Here is a 17946-nt window from a genome sequence, read left to right on the forward strand (position 1 = left end):
TCATAAGCACTGGCATAGCCAGAACATTTTTGCCACTGGGACAAAAACACAAATATCTCTAGAAACTTTCAATTTTTGCCAAGCTTTCCTGTTCTGATTCAATTCAAGTTTTGCAGCACTAAAATTCAGAATGGAGAAATAAATAAATATATATATATATATATATTATATATATATATATATTATATATATATATATATATAAACATAATTTAGATATTTTATTTATCATGTAATCAAAGAAACTACAAATGTTTGCAAAAGTCTACTGGAAGCCATAATAGTAGCACAGAATTTCATGTAAGAATTCAAAATGTCACATTTTAAAATTTCTGTATATGGATAACGTTAGATTACTTACCGTAACCCTGGTTCCCTGAAAGAGAAGATGACCACCAACAACATTATGTATGGGATAGACCTGCCCATTGGGTAGGTATCGCCGAGCTCTACAGATCAGAGCTGCCGATAGGCCCCTTCCTGGCATGATGCACTCGGTCCCGCCCACCGAAGGATTAAAACCGTCACCCAAAGGAATCCATTTCTCTTTTTGTATCAAACCTGTGAGGGCGACAGATGCGACCGATCGCGGTTGGTGGTGGTCGTCTCTCAGGGAACCAGGGTGGTGGGGTATAGGAGATGGATGGCTCACTTGCACAGCACGGATGCCACTTCTTTGACTACCGAGACATGAAGAGGGTATGAAACAAAGTGTGAGAGACTCCTCGGAGGAGAAAGTCTCAAATGGAATTGCAACGTGTAACCGTTGTCTACGGTAGGGAGCACCCAGGTATCTGAGGTACGAGCGCGCCAATATTGCAGCTGTTGTACGGTAAAGGGGGTATGAGGCCGCAGGCCCTCAAGGTTCTGCTGAGGCTGGGGCGGAGCTCTCTGAGGTGGCTGCCTACAGCAACGGCCCTGGAATTGCCTCCTGAAACGCTGTTGCGCGGACGAACCACAGCCTGCGCTCCTTGCGGTCAGTGGAGGGGCTCGGCTTACCATTGCCGCTGAGGCCTGTAGGCGGTGGCTCAGTGGGGCCATGGGTACTGGGACCATTCTTGTGGCGGTCCTCGCCCAAGGGGTTTGCCAATGGCTCGACCTACTTCACGCTGGGGCGCGGGGTGGGAGCAGAGTGACAACCTGCCGAGTTGCCTTGCGCTGCCGGAGGAAGGGCTGTAAAATCTACCACAGCTGGGCCAAATGTATGCCCAGGGGATATTGGCACCTCTAATAACGCCACCATATCTGCATCAGGTACCCTAGCTTGCGACAGCCATAGGCTTGCCAGGCTTTGGCCTAGGGCTTGCCCTTGAAGGTCCAAAATCTGGACCGGCATACTAGATATAAGGCGGAGCTCTGTGTCCACCGGCTCTGGGAGCTGGGTTTCTGTGAACGCGCCATCCAGGTATGTGGTGAGAATACTCCTCATGTTAGCTAGGCGAGTCACCTGTGCTTCCGCTGCATAAGCCCTCTTTAGGTGTGTCTCTGTAACCCTACATTGAGGGTTAAGGCACATGGGGCCTCTGGGCAATCCACCCACCAGCGGAGCCTTAACCAACCGAAGGGAACTTGCCAGCCCCAATTTCCCCGCATCCTCTAATGCAGCGAGCCTAGCAGCTTGCTTCAACTCACTCAGCACTAATGCTGGCCTGTCGCAAGAGGAGCGTGCTTCCTGCTTGAAGTCAGGAAACTGTGGGAAGGGTTGCACCACAGGAGCCACTGCCTGTGTCCAGAATATAGACTGGCGGGGCTCTGTCGGTGTTGTCCAGGGGATCTGCAAGAAGCTGGCAGCACTCCCCCTCAGTGCCGGCATTTCCCTTCTTCCTCCATCTCATGTGGGGAACGAGTCATCCCAGGAGGCTGCTAACGATAGCGTGTCCTCCTCCGCCATCAATAACTGCAATTCAGCCTCGGATTGGGCTCACATTGGCGGTTCAGTGGCCGGTGCTGGTGTGGGTAGCAGCGGAGCTGGGACCTGTATTGGTACCGCAGGAACTTGCTGTCTAGACAGAAGCTCAAGGACCTGTGTCACCTGCTTTTTCAAGTAAATAATGTCCCTCGCTTGTTTTGAATGCTTCACCCTTCTCGTCTGAGGGGAGGTCTAGGCGCAGAAGTCTGTGTGCAGGGGATCTGGGGGTGGTGCCCTAAGTGCTGCCGACGGCTCGGCCATGGGAGACTCGGCGTCTAACCCCATGGACCTGTTGAGCATACGGTGACAAATTTTGTGCTGAAGAGCTGTGCATAGGTCACAAAAGTCCTGTCTGCCTATAGCTTCCTGGGCATGTTGGTCTCCCAAGCACTGTACACAGAGCGAATGCTTGTCCTGGATTAGCAGGTTCACACCACTGGATGCTCAACATGGTGCTTGTTAATGTTATGCATGTACCGGAGCTATGCTCGCAAAGTGCACCAAGCAGTATGCGTCCCAAGCGCAGCAAGCACGGGAGTGCTGTGCGCATTGGCTCTGTGCGCACCGACTGACACGCACCGTATGCGCTGCCGGGACTAGTTCGCTGGAGCTGTGAGCTCCAAGGGTACCATGCATTCATGCACTAGCGCTGTAGCGGTCGGCACCGTGCACCATGTGCACCGTGCAAGCCAAACACTGCATTCTTTGTACGTACTGAGTACCGTGCACACCGAGTACCTTGCCACACCATGCACTCTTGCACTAGTTCTGTAGCAGTGGCCAAGCACCATGTGCACCGTGCAACACTGTGCATTCATGCACTAGCGCTGTAGCTATGGGGACCAAGCACCATGTGCACCTTGCGCACTGAGATACCGAATTTAAAGGGAACTACAAAGCGATATGTCAGAGGCGCCATCATGGATACAAAAAAGTTGATGGGGGCAGGGCCACTAGACTAATGTTGGACCAATAGACTTGTGCATAAAAACCCTTAATTTTGTATGCTGCAAACACAAGGGCAGCTCTTACTGCAAGTAACTTTCTTTAAAGAGGACAATGTGAAGCACCTGACTATCCTGAGCTTCTGTTACTACAGCTGAGGTATGACATACAGGAGGATAAAATCACAAATCTGCATATCCTTCCACTGTGGTAACAAGCCCATACACATTAACCCTTTAACTATTACTTATCAAAGTAGGTGTCCGAGATACAAAATAGCTATACTAACTTGTTGATAACTCACAGAACAAAACTTGGCAAGAAATACATTTTTTCCAAATAAAATAATTATGCCAGGGTTTAATTCTCAACCACTTGGCTGAGCAAACAGACAAATGCTTAACAGTACTTGCATGAAAAGTGAATGTTTTCTATTGCTGTTGTACTGCTGGTCAAGCATGACAGGATCTGTTTGTATTTAAAATTGTCTATACTGGGAATGCTCTTCATTTAAACTAATAATATTTGCAGGAATCTTATATTCCTACCCAAACGATTTGCCTTTAAAATGGCATTTGTGCTGACTTAATGAGCCTTTCTTTTTACTCCAGCAAGTGATGTGTTGCACACTTAAAATATTTGAACTCAAAGTCTGTGTTGAAAGAGTCATATTTCTAACAATAGAACAGTAAGGAGAAACACACAAGTAAATACTGCCCTCTTGTTCCTGCGTCTTCCAATGAATGCTGCAATGTGCGCGTGTATTTTACTCACATATGTGATCGTCTTTTTTAAGTAATACAAAAACACAAGCAGGATTATTTTATATCCCTATTGATAACCAATTTTATTTCCAATCAATACTCTGCAAACACAGTAAACCAGATATCTTTTTTTGAACGAATAGCTATTAAAATGGTTTAGCTCGTTTTCCAGATATCCATGATGTAATTAATAGAGATGGTTTAACAATGCTAACTACAGCTTTAAAGGAAGTAGAGGACAGAAATAAACGTCAAAAAAAGTTTTATATAGCTTACTAAAGTAGGTTATTTTGAAAAAAAATGTGCAGTTTCATTTTATACAAAACTGCGCACACATTTAAATAAACAGATTACCACAGGCTTGTTTCTTACCAGTAAAACAAACATTTCTGTCATGCAGAGCGGCACTGCCAATTCAATCTGGTCACATCCAGCTAAGACATTGTATGTTCCCTTCTGTTTTCCTTTCCCATAGCCATACAAAGTGACTTCTAATTTAAATTAACCACCGTTTAAAAAGAAAAAAAAAAAAAAAGTTAATACACAACAGCGCCAAGTTGCTACACTGAGGACACACATTATATATATATATATATATATATATATATATATATATATATATATATATATATATATATATATTTGGCAGCTTTATATTTTTTTCAGAGTAAAAGTAATTGGGCCAAACTATATACTCGCTCCCCTGTCGGAAAAGTTAATATGTTTGCGTAACATTATTCAGCAGGTTTCATTCTACTATATAAAGCAAAATGTGTTAATTCTATAGGGTGATACAAAACTTTTGGCATTAGTTCTGTATGTCAAAGCCTAAGGTTTAAACGTTCAGAAAATGTAACCAAAATACATGTCCCCATATTAGATTATTACATATCTTACATGCCTAATAGAGTCATATTCTTTAACCAAGATGTGTTCTTTAATTGTTTTCTTGAAAACACCCTGATTGAAAACTATAATCATTGGTTTAAATAGAGCTTAAGTTTTATTTATTAGATGGTGGCACTATCAAATAACACTATGTGTCAACTACTGATACCTTACAAGTTACAAGAACAAAGTTTCACAAGTTGGATGGGGCAAAACGATCGATAACGCATGCGATTTCCAAAGGAATTAAATATATATTTACTGCCATATGTGCCTATACAGGCAGTAGCGATTGAAAAAAAAAAAAACTCCATCCTACTCTAATTCCCCAAATGTCCAATTTAAAACTATTAACTAGTTTGAAAGCACATAATAAACAATACATTCAGTTGTTGTATTACAGTTGCAGGGAAACTTATAGGCACTGGGTAACAAGAGGCTAGCATGGGATTTAGACTAATTACATTTTTTTTTTGTCTCTAATGTTTTAAAAAATATGTAGCCCTAAAAAGTCATGAAAATGAAGACCACGGTACCAGTAAACGGAACTGCTTGCAAAGCAACACTGATAAAAGAGACCAGGAAGTGTTTGCTGATGAAAATGCCTCTTAAGACACATAAACCTTATTTGCAACAAATACTGAAATAAAAATTGCAATGACAGTTGGTTTTAGGAACTGTTCATGTACTGGTCTAGGAGTGTATATAACCCTAAAAGCTAACCATTGACACCTTGAAATATATGTTGGGTATGAATACATTATTGAATATGTGTACCAATTATGTAAAAGGTTAGAACTACGCAAATAGGTAAGTAGCAGTGTAATTGTACAGAGGCTAAGGGGCTGAACAAAGGTACTTCTGTAAAGGGTAACCCTGACAAGGGCTCAGTGTGTTAACCACAGGTTGAGTGGTGCAAGCCTCAGCAGCAGTTTATTTCCCTGTTCTGGCTTGTTTAGCAGCTGCAAAAAAATATCAAATAAATCAAATCTCGTTCTTTCTAAAGTGCGTTGTGTCCAGGGGTGGTTACTCAGGTTGTGTAATGCACTAGGGAGACCAAACTTTGAATACTGTGCTCAATTCTGCTCACACCAAAAGGAACAGCACAACTGGCATTAAATGAACCAGACTAACTTAGGTCCTTTAAGACCCAATTTGACAGTTCTGAGATCAGTCAGCTAGTAGGAACCAGACTAGTTTAGCCAGGCCAAACTGCCTCCACTCTTTCATAGATTAGGTTTTTTACTATATACACACACACACTAAACCCAAGTACTAAAACTTGTGAATCAAAAATAGATATTGCAGTTTGTTAATTAGATTATGTCACCAATTCCAAAGTGGTCACAAACTTGAGCATATCCTTTCTTTGGTGGAATGTGGTAGTGTCCAGCAATCATATCTAGCAACGTCTCGTATAAAATTAAAAATCAGAAATTTGTCCCTCCTAGTACAGCAATATTGCTCTCTATCACAGTATGACTGGAAGTATGTTATTGGTTGTTTAGGAAGGCGGTGCCAAATTTTATACAGGGGTTGATTTGTCAGCTTCCAGGTTTGATAGTATTTCAAGGATGATTTATGCAAAATCAGGGTCATTTGTATCAGATGTAAAATCTAAAACAGTTACTGAAATGACAACACATCCACCAAAAAAATAAGTCAAACTACTTAAATTTCCTTTATTTTTGTGGACATTTCAATTCCAGAGTTATCCAGTTATCTTTTGCATTTCTGAAGTTAGCCAATAAACAAACAAACAAAAAAGCCATGGGAAAATTACTCAACTTAGCAACAGGAAGACAAAAGGAGGACTGGACTCCAACCCACTGGCCAAGACAAAACCAAGACTTAACTTTCCAGTTCAACATTGGAATATTTAACCTAGAAAAGGCCTAGCATGAATTTTTAAAACATTAACACTTAACAAAATCATGTTCTGCAGGTAAACATGCAGTGTTACCCCTTTGTGATTGACCGTTGCTCTCATCTGTTATGGTAACTGTTCTAGACACCTTAAAGGCTAGGACCCAAAAAGGGTCGACTGCTCCTGGCAGCTGAAAAGTTAAGTATGGTCCTATAGGGTTTTGTTCAGTGGGTTCTAAATATAGCAGCTTTGTTCTCTTCTCCGTGGTATGGAATCAAAATTAGGTGGATGCCAGAGAATATTTAAAACACCAAGTCAGGGGAAGAAGAAAAAAAAAAAAAAAAAATTTGCATTAGAAATGTATACTTCACTAAGTGAATTTCTTCTGTATCAAGGTGATCAAATATCAGGAAGCGCATACACAGGGTTTCAGGAATTCAGTTTATTTAACTCCACTCTCTTAATGGCACTTTTCCACTTAAACACAGCGGCTACAGAATTTGATCCCCATTCTAAAAGCAGGCATGAGAGAAAGGCAAGTCTCTGCCCTGACTGCCGGACCTTTAAATGGGGCAAATTTAAAAAACTGGGTTGTTGCCAATTGCCAGACCTTGTAACCAATAAAAAAAATGAAGTAACCTCTAACTGCTTTTGTACACTATAGGCTGCTGCCATCCTTCTGAAGGTTGTGGGTTCTGTTAATCCAATATTGATCATTTCTCTTTAAAAAAAAAAAATCTGTCTTTACCAGGATGACAACTATTAGCTACACAGGTCATAGTCACAGGACATTTGAATAGAATGAGTAGGTCTGTTCATTCTCCCATGCAGCTCAATGCAGAGTCAAGACTCACAATAACTGCAAACAAATAGTAACAGGGTAAGAGTGGAAGTAGTAAGGGTTGCACGTTGGCAACAGATTTGTTAAGCCAAAGTTATTCTGTAAGATACCACAGGGAAGAATTCAGTCAACATAGGATTTAAAAAAAAAAAAAAAAAAAAATAAAAAAAAAAAAAAAAAAGGGGAGAGCTTATTTGCTCTCCTTTGGGTTTCTAATCAAGAGGCAGGCAGTCCATTTATCAAGGGGTTTGTGGCCTAGTTGCCCGACCTCTTCAAAAGCTCGGCCGACAGCTCAGGGGCAGGGGCAGTGTCCAGGTGGTCATTGGGAAATGAGGCTGGGACTGCAAGCTTTTACTTCCAGGTTAGAAACGTTTGGGTCCCCAAGGAGAGGACTTTGGGGCCACAGTAGTACCAAAGCTGGGGAACTCCTCTGAACTGCTCATGTCTGGGGCCTGAAAGGAGTATATAAAAAAGTCACTCAGGATTAGCCAAAATACTAAGCAAATGAAGGAAAAAAAATTCTAAAATGAAGGAAGCCATGATTCTCAAAGCAGTAACAGTTCTGTAAATACTGAGCACATTGAAACTTATACTTGAGCATCAAAAGAAACATGTATATTTGGATAAAATTCACTACATGTGACCAAAAGACAAACTATTTTAGAGCAGGTGCAGTGCCCTTTTATTGAAGATTAACCAACAAACATGCTGCAAGATCTGTATCTTGGGCAGCTGTTGCAATGCTTGGTCTCCTATTGTGGCCTGTCATTGACAGTGTGTCCAGTTAGTCAGTCATCACCAGGTTTGAAATTGCTGGCTTTGAGCACGCAAGACTGCATGCCACAGTACACTGCCCTAGTCCAGCCTCCAACATGCCGACTGCACAAAGGCACTGCTCTCTTACTGTCTCATGGTCAAGGATGGATGATTGAAGATTAAAAAAAAAAAAAAAAAAAAACGCCAAGGTCAAGGTCCATCATTTACATACCTTATTTTTTTCAAAAATAAATGGGTTGGTAAGTTTATTTTGATGCTCAGTTAGCGAGAGAACATAATATACTAAAACCACAAAGTAGATTTATTGCTCCACAAGCGACAAGCTTTCCACGTGTCAGTAGAATAGTTTATGGCCACATAGTTCTAGGAGCATGAGAGTTTAAGAAAGCATAGCCTTTACTGTATCGCTTCACTAAGCTAAGAATCTGCAAGAAATACTTGTTAGAAGTATAGGTAGTTCAAGTGACTGAATTTATTCCGATAGGTGATGTGATGAATAAATACAAGTTACTTCAGCGACATCTCTACAGTACATGTTGGCAGGTAGTACACGATTTCAGATGCATTTAAAAAGGACTCCTGCTTTTTCACTGAAACCATGTGTAGGTTAAACTCTTACCTGGTCACTGGGTCCAGCGGTCCATGGAGCATCCCTCACCACAAACCCTTTGGAAGGACCCCTGGGCTCGTCCGCAGTAGTGCTGCCTCGAGGCTTCATATATGTCTGAGACTCGCTGTCACCCACATCTCCCATCTGGGGAACAAAGCCAATATATTGGAACCTTTTTTTTTTTTTTTTTAAGCAGCAAGGAAGGCTAGGTTTTAAAACAAGATACACTTGCTTAAATTAAGGGGCTTGCAAAATATCATAACAAATAAATGCATTGCTCTAAAAAGGGTGTGGCTTACTTTAGCCAAATTGGGTTCAACACGATACTCGTTAATTGTGCTATGGGTTGCGGGGGCTACTTAAAGTGATCCTTTAACATTTCTTGCTTCTGATCTGCAGCCAGGGGGGGTGGGAAAGAGAAAGAGAAACACCACAGCAAATGAAATGGGAGTCAATATCAGATGCTTTGCTATTGAGAAATGGCAGTACTTCAGCCCCAATCAAAACACATCATGTGGTCAGCACAGTTCATCGTTTGACTAGCAGAGTGACAAAACCTGTCCAAATGAACCCTAAAAAAAGTTGAAGTATTTTGTGAGCTCCTGAAATTGAAAAACAAAGCCTAGATGAAATATCAATTAGTGCAACTTCCATTTATTCTCTAGGTTTTTAAACACATTTCAAGCCTGCACTGCATCAGTTTAATATCCATGCATGTGTCCTGTGGCTTTAACCCTTAGCGGTCCATTTATTTGCTTTTGTTAGGAGTGTCCAGTCACTTATTTTCAAACGCACCGTTTAAAAATTGAGTAAAACCAGTTTAAAAAGGACACAGTATTGCATCTGCTGCCAAGCCCCACCCCTTGTTCACTGTATTTCACATATCTCATGCATAATGATAAATCACTATAACAACTCAAAGTTCTGCAAATGTCTGCGACATTCTGAGCGCTCGATGCAGAAGCAGCTATCTCCTTTGTTTATGTCTGTTCTCTGTAGTGCATTCTCTACGAGATGCTTCTTTTTTCAGCTACATTCAGCTCCTATTGCTCACTATGCATTTGAAAGGTTCTCTTCTTTTTCCATAGAAAAACGAGTACCTGTGCTCGACATCGGACTGAAAAGGGAAAATTGTAACGTCGGCCCTGGTCCGACACAGGACTGCAAAGAGTTAAAGTAATTCTTGATGACAAAGCCACTTGGCCCACTACTTACGTATTCCTCCTCCAGGTTGAGCAGGTGGTCGATGGCCTCATCCACATTTTCAGGGCGCCCGATGACAGTCACACAGTTTGGGTCAGCCGCTCCACTTTGGGGGAACTTGAGGTCCACCTGTGAGTTGATCCAAATGTTAAACAATGCAACTGCAGATCACAGAACTACATGCTCTGAACATTTGTTACTTAAAAAACTCAAGTCAGTGTCAAATTCTAAAGGCATTTTATATGCCTACTACAGCCACCTACAGGATGTATTCCATTGGGTTTAACAATTAAATTATATTGGTCCCTTCATGATATCGTTTGGATTCAAGAGATGGACAAAATTACTACTTAGGGTCATTCAAGGGCATGTAAATGTTTAAAGCCAACAAGCAATCAGATATGCAGCTGAAATTGTGCTGCAAAAGCTAGACGAACAAGGAGGAAGGGCTTCACCTTGAACTCATCCATGATCTTGCGGATGCCTTTGCCACGGCCTCCAATAATCCGGGCATGGATGCGGTGGTCCAGGGTGATGTCCTCCGAGACCATCTCTTCCAGCTCTCCCACAATCTGCAGGATACTATCTCTAGCAGCCTCTGCATTGCGCTCATACCCTGTAATGGTGATCTGGTCCTGCACAGCAAACCCACAAAAAGACAAATTACACACAAATCAACTGTTTGGCAAATACTGCTTCAGCCTGGGTCTGACTTATGGGGCAGGCAGTTTTTGTTAAAAAAGGGGGTGACCTAGTAGTTTAAGATATAAAAAGGTCAGGGCAATTTTATTGTGGATAGGTTTTAGATGACCAGCATTGCATATATTGCTCCAATACATTGCTAGCTCCCCTTAACATTTCCAAGTCCCCAGCAGGGGGCATTCTGTACCTGGTTGTCATCATTCTTGTCTGGAAACTGGATGTTAACATCATGCTCCGTGCGGATTTGGGTGATGACTGCTCCCTTTCTGCCAATGATCTTTGGGTGATACTTGGGGTCCACAGAGATGGTCAGCTTGAAACTCCTCAGAGCCTGGATAAGGGAGAAGTGAAATCCATGCAGAGGTTAAAAGACTGGTAAAGATGGCATTCTTGACTAAATGCTATGTTCCAGTCAAAATGTTTCTTCCTTGTTTATAAAAAGGAAGGAAAGTGGTGCAATTCTAAGAAAGTTGCCCAAACATCTCCCTTAGTTTATATAAAAATATATAAAACCCATTTACTAATTTGGGAAAGTCTACAAGTCTTCTAGAAAGCAGTTTATTCATGTAGAAAATTAATCACAAAACCTAGAATGAGTGCCACCTGTGCTTGATTTCCCAAAATTAAGACCCATGCATGGTTTTAAAAGCTTTAGGGAATTGGGTGCAATTAATCTTGAAAGACACACTTAAAGTAATTGTAGTAAACAAATCTGCAAATCAAGTGGCAAACATTCAGTTTAAAATTAAATATGTACTTTCATTTTAGAAAACAGACACCACTAGGTTAAAGCTGCTCTTTACTTGTCTCTCCTTCCAGGAAGTCTTACTGCTTCATTTCACACCAGTAGTGTCTTCTGGGTTTATAGTCACTAGACAAATGCATGTTTTAGCAAACATTACATTTCAAAACTGCACACCCAAGACCTTATGAAAAGGATGTGCATGGCAGAGAAAATATGGAACTCCACTGTTTGCTGCATGTTCTAAAACATGGATTGAGAATTGATTAGCAGTTTGCTACACATGTGGACTGGCAGAGCTATACTGGTGTTCTTTTCTGAAGAGAGACTAATATTGCAGATAGCAGACTGTTTGGTTCAAATTGCATGTACTGCTAACCATTGATAGAGACATTGTGTCTACAAGTTTCTTGCCCAGCGTTGACTGCAAGCTAAAAAGATAATGCTGTGGACCAGAAGGGGCCAGGCTGTAAGACTTTGGAATGCAAAGCATAAAGGGGCTAAAAGGCTCCCAGAGACTGGCGTTGGACCCAGAGGTTCTCAGAGAGATCGAAAGAGATAATGCCACTGGGATCAAAGAGGCAGATTTATGGAGGTTCGGAGGTTGTCACCACTAGACTACACACACACTAAATTAACAGAATAATGTGTTGTACCTTGACCATTGGTTAAGTGTCAAAGAAAGGGGAGAGGGACCATCTATACAGAAAGGTATTTAATGTTATGCAAACATTGTAATGAGTATTCTGTTTGTCCTGTACCTGGGACCAGACTCCCTGCATATTTCAATAAACCTGGCAACTGATTGAAGAAAAGGACTCTGTGCATTTTCTTGAATCTACTTAATCACCATCATTTTTTGTAAGTTACTTCACTGCAATTACTTTTAAAACACACTTCTACCTCAAACAATGCATATACATTTAAAAAAAAAAAAACACAATATTGACAGCTATGGTAGTGAAGCCCCTCCTTACCCGATCCTCTTGATCAGCCTGGAGCTCCTTGACCCGCTCCAGGAGGCCTGCTTTGGCACGGTCCAGGTTAGAAGCCAGCCCTGTGATGGAGATGGTGTCCGACTGCAGCTCGGGGGCAGGCACTTGGATATTCACCTGTGCAGGAAATGCATCATTCAGTATCCCACGAATAAACAGGGTAGACTCATTTAAATCCAAGCGAGAAACAGGTGCTCATCTTTAGAATTATAGCGTAGGAAGGTAAGATTTGAAACACGTTGGTTCATGTCAAATGAAATGCAGGTATTTAATAAAACTACAAATGACTGCTGCTTAAATGAAACCTACTTCATACTCATCCATCATCTTGCGGATCCCACTTCCTTTCTGGCCAATGATGTAGCGGTGAAGGTCATAGGGCACATCCACTGTGATGGAGACAGGAACCAGAGCCTGTAGACAAATTCCAGTTAATACACACTGTTCAGTTTGACTGGCAGAACTGACATTTCCTAATGTTGCATTACATAATGGTTTGCATTCTCACTAGGTCCCCCATAAATACACACGTGTATTAACCCTTTGCAGTCCATTTATTCAGGGCTTGAGGCATAGGGTCCAATTTATTCTCACGGCATTTATTTTACATTCGCTGTTTAATCCCAACCCCCCCCCCCCCCCCCCCCCCCCCCCCCCCCACCCCCAGAGTAACAGGTTTAGAAAGGAATTAAATTGCAAAAGGCACTCCGTAATGTATGTCCACCCAAGCCCCACCCCCTGTTCGCTGTATTTCACATACCCCTTTATAGATGTGCATGCCGATAATTCCTCTCCTGATCACTCGTTTTATCACCAAACTCCTCAATGCGATCCAAGTCATTTTATTACTAACAAAATAAAAGCTCTGTAAAGTGTCCGATATTCTGAGTGCTGGATGCAGAAGCAGCCATTTCCTTTAAGTCAGTGTTCTCTATAGTGCATGGGGCTATGAGATATGCCTTTTTTTGGTTTCATTAGGCTCCCAGTCTCACCTATACCACTGAAAGGTTCTCCGCTTTTTCTGGAGAAAAAACTAGAGACCTGTACTTGACATTTCTGATTATGTCAGACAGGGTCTGACAGACTGGAAAGGGAAAATTATGATGTCAGACCTGGTCCCACATTGGACCGCACAGGGTTAATACAGATTAATAATAATATTCCTCAAAATCTTAGTTTACAAATTTGACAGACTACAGTTTATGTTTCTAGAATATATACAAATAAACAGATTGACCTTAAGTGCTTCCACAGCTGCCTCACACCTGTCCTTGCGCCCAGACAGGATGATGACATCACTCTTTTTGGGAGCTGCTGGGTCTGCTGACTCTCTAGGCTCTCCACTGACCTCTCCATTTTCCTGCAGTGCTGGCTCCAGGGGGACTGGGGTACCTGCAGCACAATTGGGAGACCCAGATGTTTAGATTAGTTGTACATTACAATATTGATAAGGACTCAATTGTCAAAAGCAAACTAGTCCCCCTCACTAATTGTACTAAAGATGTAGCTTTTGTTATCACTCAAACACAAATCCGTAAACTTAGCTAGGATTGGGATAAACTAACCAAGTGGTGATCTAGGCAGTTAACACTGCAGTTTTTCAAAAAAAAAAAAAGCTTAAATTTGATTTCTATGCAGCGAGAATTAAATTTACCTTGGGGGTCCTCACGCTCTGGGAACTTTATCTGCACATTGTGGTCACGAGTAATCTGCTGTATGCGGGAGCCTTTGGGGCCCATGATAGAGCGATGGAACTTCTGAGGAATCACACACTCTATGGTCACCTGTGCATCCTGAGAAACCAGAATATGTCATTACAAAAGGCTATTAGACTAGGATCTCTAAGACGACACTGGACTAATGTTCAATTCCTTTTCAGTGCCCACCATGTCACTTGTTTTTTGGTTTGCAATGTGTTCTGTTAGTTTCAAACACTACAATTTGGAAAAGCTTAAAACACAGCAAGGTTCATACCAACCCTAGATTGGTTCTTTGTAATATTGATAATCAAGAAGTCTTCCCCTTAATACACTCTGCTCAGAATTGTATTGAGCCAAGTGCTGCTGTTAAAGGAGACAATTAGACAGCATCCATCAAACTATGCATTTCATTATCAATGACAGAGCCCTACTGGAGGGTATTGCACTGGTCTTGTCATTAACCTTATACTTACAGATTTCAGGAAAGTGAAACTCACAAACAAAACACTGAATGAGACTTGGATATACTGTCCACTGTGGACCCTATCCATTTTATCTTTAATTCTCAAAAGGCCTCTGCCCACCTGTGCAGACACCCCTGGGCTCCAGCACTCACCAGGTCCTCTATAATCTCAGCCATGCGTTTCTTGGCTGCCTCCACACAGTCCTTCGCTCCCTTCAAGGTGACTTTGTCACTTTGATTGCCAGTACGTGGAAAGCTGACCATCACACCTCCGTACTCCTCAGCAATATCTCTCAAAACCTGCCCGCGTCGAGAGACAAAGTGCCGGTGATGCTTCGGGTCCACAATCATAAAATCTTCCACTATATTCTCCTGCAAATCCAGGGGAGAATAAACAAAAAAATCAAGCATCAATTAACTACATTGTATGACCAGCGACACTGACAGAAATACTGATCTAGTGTTGGATTTGTTAAACCATTAAAATATTTATATATATGGAACTAAAACTAGCTGGCTACCTCTAGCTACTCCAAGACCAGTCAAGCCAATAATATTTTCTTACAGTTATGAAACTGCTTTTGCTTTAGATTCTTAACAGGAACAGTCAGGCTAAACTACATTTGAAGCCTGTGTAATTACAGTAAATTGTTACAATCATGTCATCTACTGCCAACATTTATGCTTGTACACAGTCCCTTAACTAATCATGTAACTCTGCTGCAAAAAAAGAAAGCAGTTGATAAATATCCAGCTACTCCAGACTATCTATCTATATTAAAATGCACACTCCTCTATACTCACAGGGGAATACAGTATGGATAGGTATTCAGTTCAGATCCTTACCAGGCTCTTTATGAGGCCCTCCAGCTCCTTCTGTGCATCCCGGACAGACTCCTCTGTCCCCACCACAGTGATGAGCTCCTGGTCCTTGTCCTCAGCTGTGGGGAACATGATCCGGGCGCCTGTGTTGTCGCGCGTGGACCAGCGCGTGGAACGCCTACAAACGTGGAGGGAAGTGTTAGTCCTGAACACCATCAGCGTCGACCGTGCGTCGAGGTGTCACACTGAGGAGTAATGCTAAACAGGGGGGGGGGGGGGGGGGGGGGGGGGGGGAAAAAGAAAAAAATTTTTTTTTTTTTTCTTTGTGTAACAGGAGCAAAAAGGCCTCCTCCAGCCTGCCGTTTTCAGAATGCCAAAAGTGGTTTGCTGCAGCATGGCCACTACATAAACTTAGTGCTGTTAAGATATTACAGTGAAGTTGTCTTATGTTACTACTAAAATACTATACAACCTAAACAAAAGATAGGGGGGATGGGTTTGAAGTGTAGGGGAATAATTGCATAGAACCATTCCTGTATATGTTTGTTGCTACTCTGTACTACAATTCACCGAGTTATATGCTTTAAAGCATTGAGTTTATGATCTATAAAGTTTAAAGAAATACAGTAAATGTATTAAACTGCAGGTATGTGTGGCTGAAAGCTAAACTGTGGGTGGTGTGACAAAAAAGAACATGGCTCCAGCTTATCTGCTGATCTGTATTGTACTACCTCATAAATACCTGTCTCCCTTGTTAATTACCCCAACTGAGCCGACTCCAGCTTATCGGTTGGTCTATTGTACTACCTCGTAAATACCCGTCTCCCTTTCTTTTGCTACCCCAACTGAGTTGGCTCTAGCTTATTGGTTGAAAGGGAAACCACCCTGTCTATGTAAAGGTGTAACTGTATGCTAACTATGTATGGCAGAACACTGCTCGGGTTTCGCACCTAGAAAAAGAGGGTTACCTCAGGTTTTCAAAGTTAAGAAACCATGCAAACATGCCTCCGACTACACCAGGTATTATCAAGACATTCCCTCTCAGGGCTGTACAGTTTTTAGCCAGTGGAGACATTCAGGAAGTTAGTTTAAAAATTTTAAAAAAGTGCATGCAGGACAAGAAAATACACAGGGTTTCTCAGGAAAAGTTCCAAGGCCATACCTTCTCCTCAGCCAGGGACAGCAGCTGCTGCTTTGCTTTCTCTACATCCTCCGCTGGCCCCCGGATAGTCACGTTGTCAATGCCAGAGCCCTCTGTGGGGAAATGGATGTGGACACCTCCACACTCCTCCATGATGGAACGCACAAAGCGCCCTTTGGAGCCAATCAGGGAGTTGTGCAGCTTGGAGGAGATGGAGACCTCCATCTCAATGATGTTCGCCTGCAAAACAGAGAACAGAGTTACACATACAGGATCAAAGGCAGGAAACAGACTGAGAAATACTCTACAAGAAATCAGGGTCTGAAGACAAGCAAGCTACAGACCAGTAATAACAATGTCGACAATAGTGGCAGACATTTAAAGCTTTAAAATAAGATCAGCCAATATGTATTGTTACAAATGCAAGAACTTTTATAAATAGAAAGAAAATAAGAGGCACAAAAGATTACAGTATACTTAAAGTTGCTAAATTTGACTTCTCTAATCTCTTAAGAGTTGCTATCAGTTTGGTTTTTGTAGCCAAGCTCCTCAGTTAACCTACCAATTCTTTCTGAATGGCCAAGACACGGTTTCGTGCAGCCTCACAGTTTGCTTTCTTCCCAGTGATGACAATGACTTCAGAGTTGCTGTTCTCAGCTGGAAGGTCGATCTTCGTATTGGTTTCTTCACGGATCTGGAGTTGGGGGGGGGGGGGGGGGGGGGGGGTGGTGAAGGGAGGCATTGCGATTAACACTTGCAGCCCTACTGCAGACATCAAATCACAGGTCCCTAATAGTTCTCTGGAAAGCGCTTTCAAAATGGTAAATAGAGAAGCTGGAAAAAGAAAGCACATCTGAGCAATACGCATAGTCCCTTCACCACGGACAAACAAGATAGCTGCTTCCACATCCAGCACTAAGAAAAAAAAAAGAAGAAATTTGCCAAGCTTTGAGATGTTATAGTAATAAAACAAATTTCAGTATGCACGACTATGAAGAGATGTGATAAATACAGCAAACTAAGGGGGCTGAACTGGAGATGCAGTACCGAGTCACGTTATGCAGTGCAAAACCAGTTTACTGCGAATAAATTTTTAAAACAGTGCATGTAAAATAAACAGCTTGGGTGAAAATAAATTTGATGCGTCGCACCTGAATAAATGGACACAGGGACAAAGCAGGCTAAATATCAACACCCAAGATGTGTTCCAAGCAAACTATTCCCCTGCCCACCTCCCAAATCTTGTTTAACCCTTCACTGCCTAAGCAGATTGTCCACACAAGGGCATGAATAGGTCCACTTTCAGAGATTGCAGTTTGGCAACCTTAAAATTAGAAATTAAAGCCCAATATAGCCACAAAAAATGCCTTACCTAGCCCTTTTCCAATTATATAAATGTATTTTGTTGTATATAAACTACATTCCACATTAGGCCAATTAACATCTTCAAGTTAAATATAGAAAACATTTAAATGTTAGTTGCAAAATGCTGCAATTTTAAATATCTACTGCTGAGGAGCAACAAGATTTTATCCAAGCCATGGTCTGACAAAACGGACCCATTTACAGGCACTGTCA

General features: G+C 41.9%; 1 protein-coding gene across 1 annotated transcript in view; it reads right to left on the minus strand.

Annotated features, from left to right (window-relative positions):
* Positions 1-6173: 6173 nt before the first annotated feature.
* The window catches only part of LOC121327431 (vigilin-like), a 28740-nt gene continuing 16967 nt past the window's right edge, over positions 6174-17946 (minus strand). Inside the window, 13 exon segments of the mRNA XM_041271502.1 lie at positions 6174-7665; positions 8610-8744; positions 9816-9932; positions 10259-10438; positions 10693-10836; positions 12225-12359; positions 12552-12656; positions 13480-13634; positions 13897-14035; positions 14559-14777; positions 15252-15485; positions 16390-16608; positions 16931-17062. Coding sequence (XP_041127436.1) covers positions 7576-7665; positions 8610-8744; positions 9816-9932; positions 10259-10438; positions 10693-10836; positions 12225-12359; positions 12552-12656; positions 13480-13634; positions 13897-14035; positions 14559-14777; positions 15252-15485; positions 16390-16608; positions 16931-17062 — 2004 coding nt within the window. The 3' untranslated portion in view covers positions 6174-7575.

The sequence above is a fragment of the Polyodon spathula genome, chromosome 14 (genome assembly GCF_017654505.1).
Source record: "Polyodon spathula isolate WHYD16114869_AA chromosome 14, ASM1765450v1, whole genome shotgun sequence".
Taxonomy (NCBI): domain Eukaryota; kingdom Metazoa; phylum Chordata; class Actinopteri; order Acipenseriformes; family Polyodontidae; genus Polyodon; species Polyodon spathula.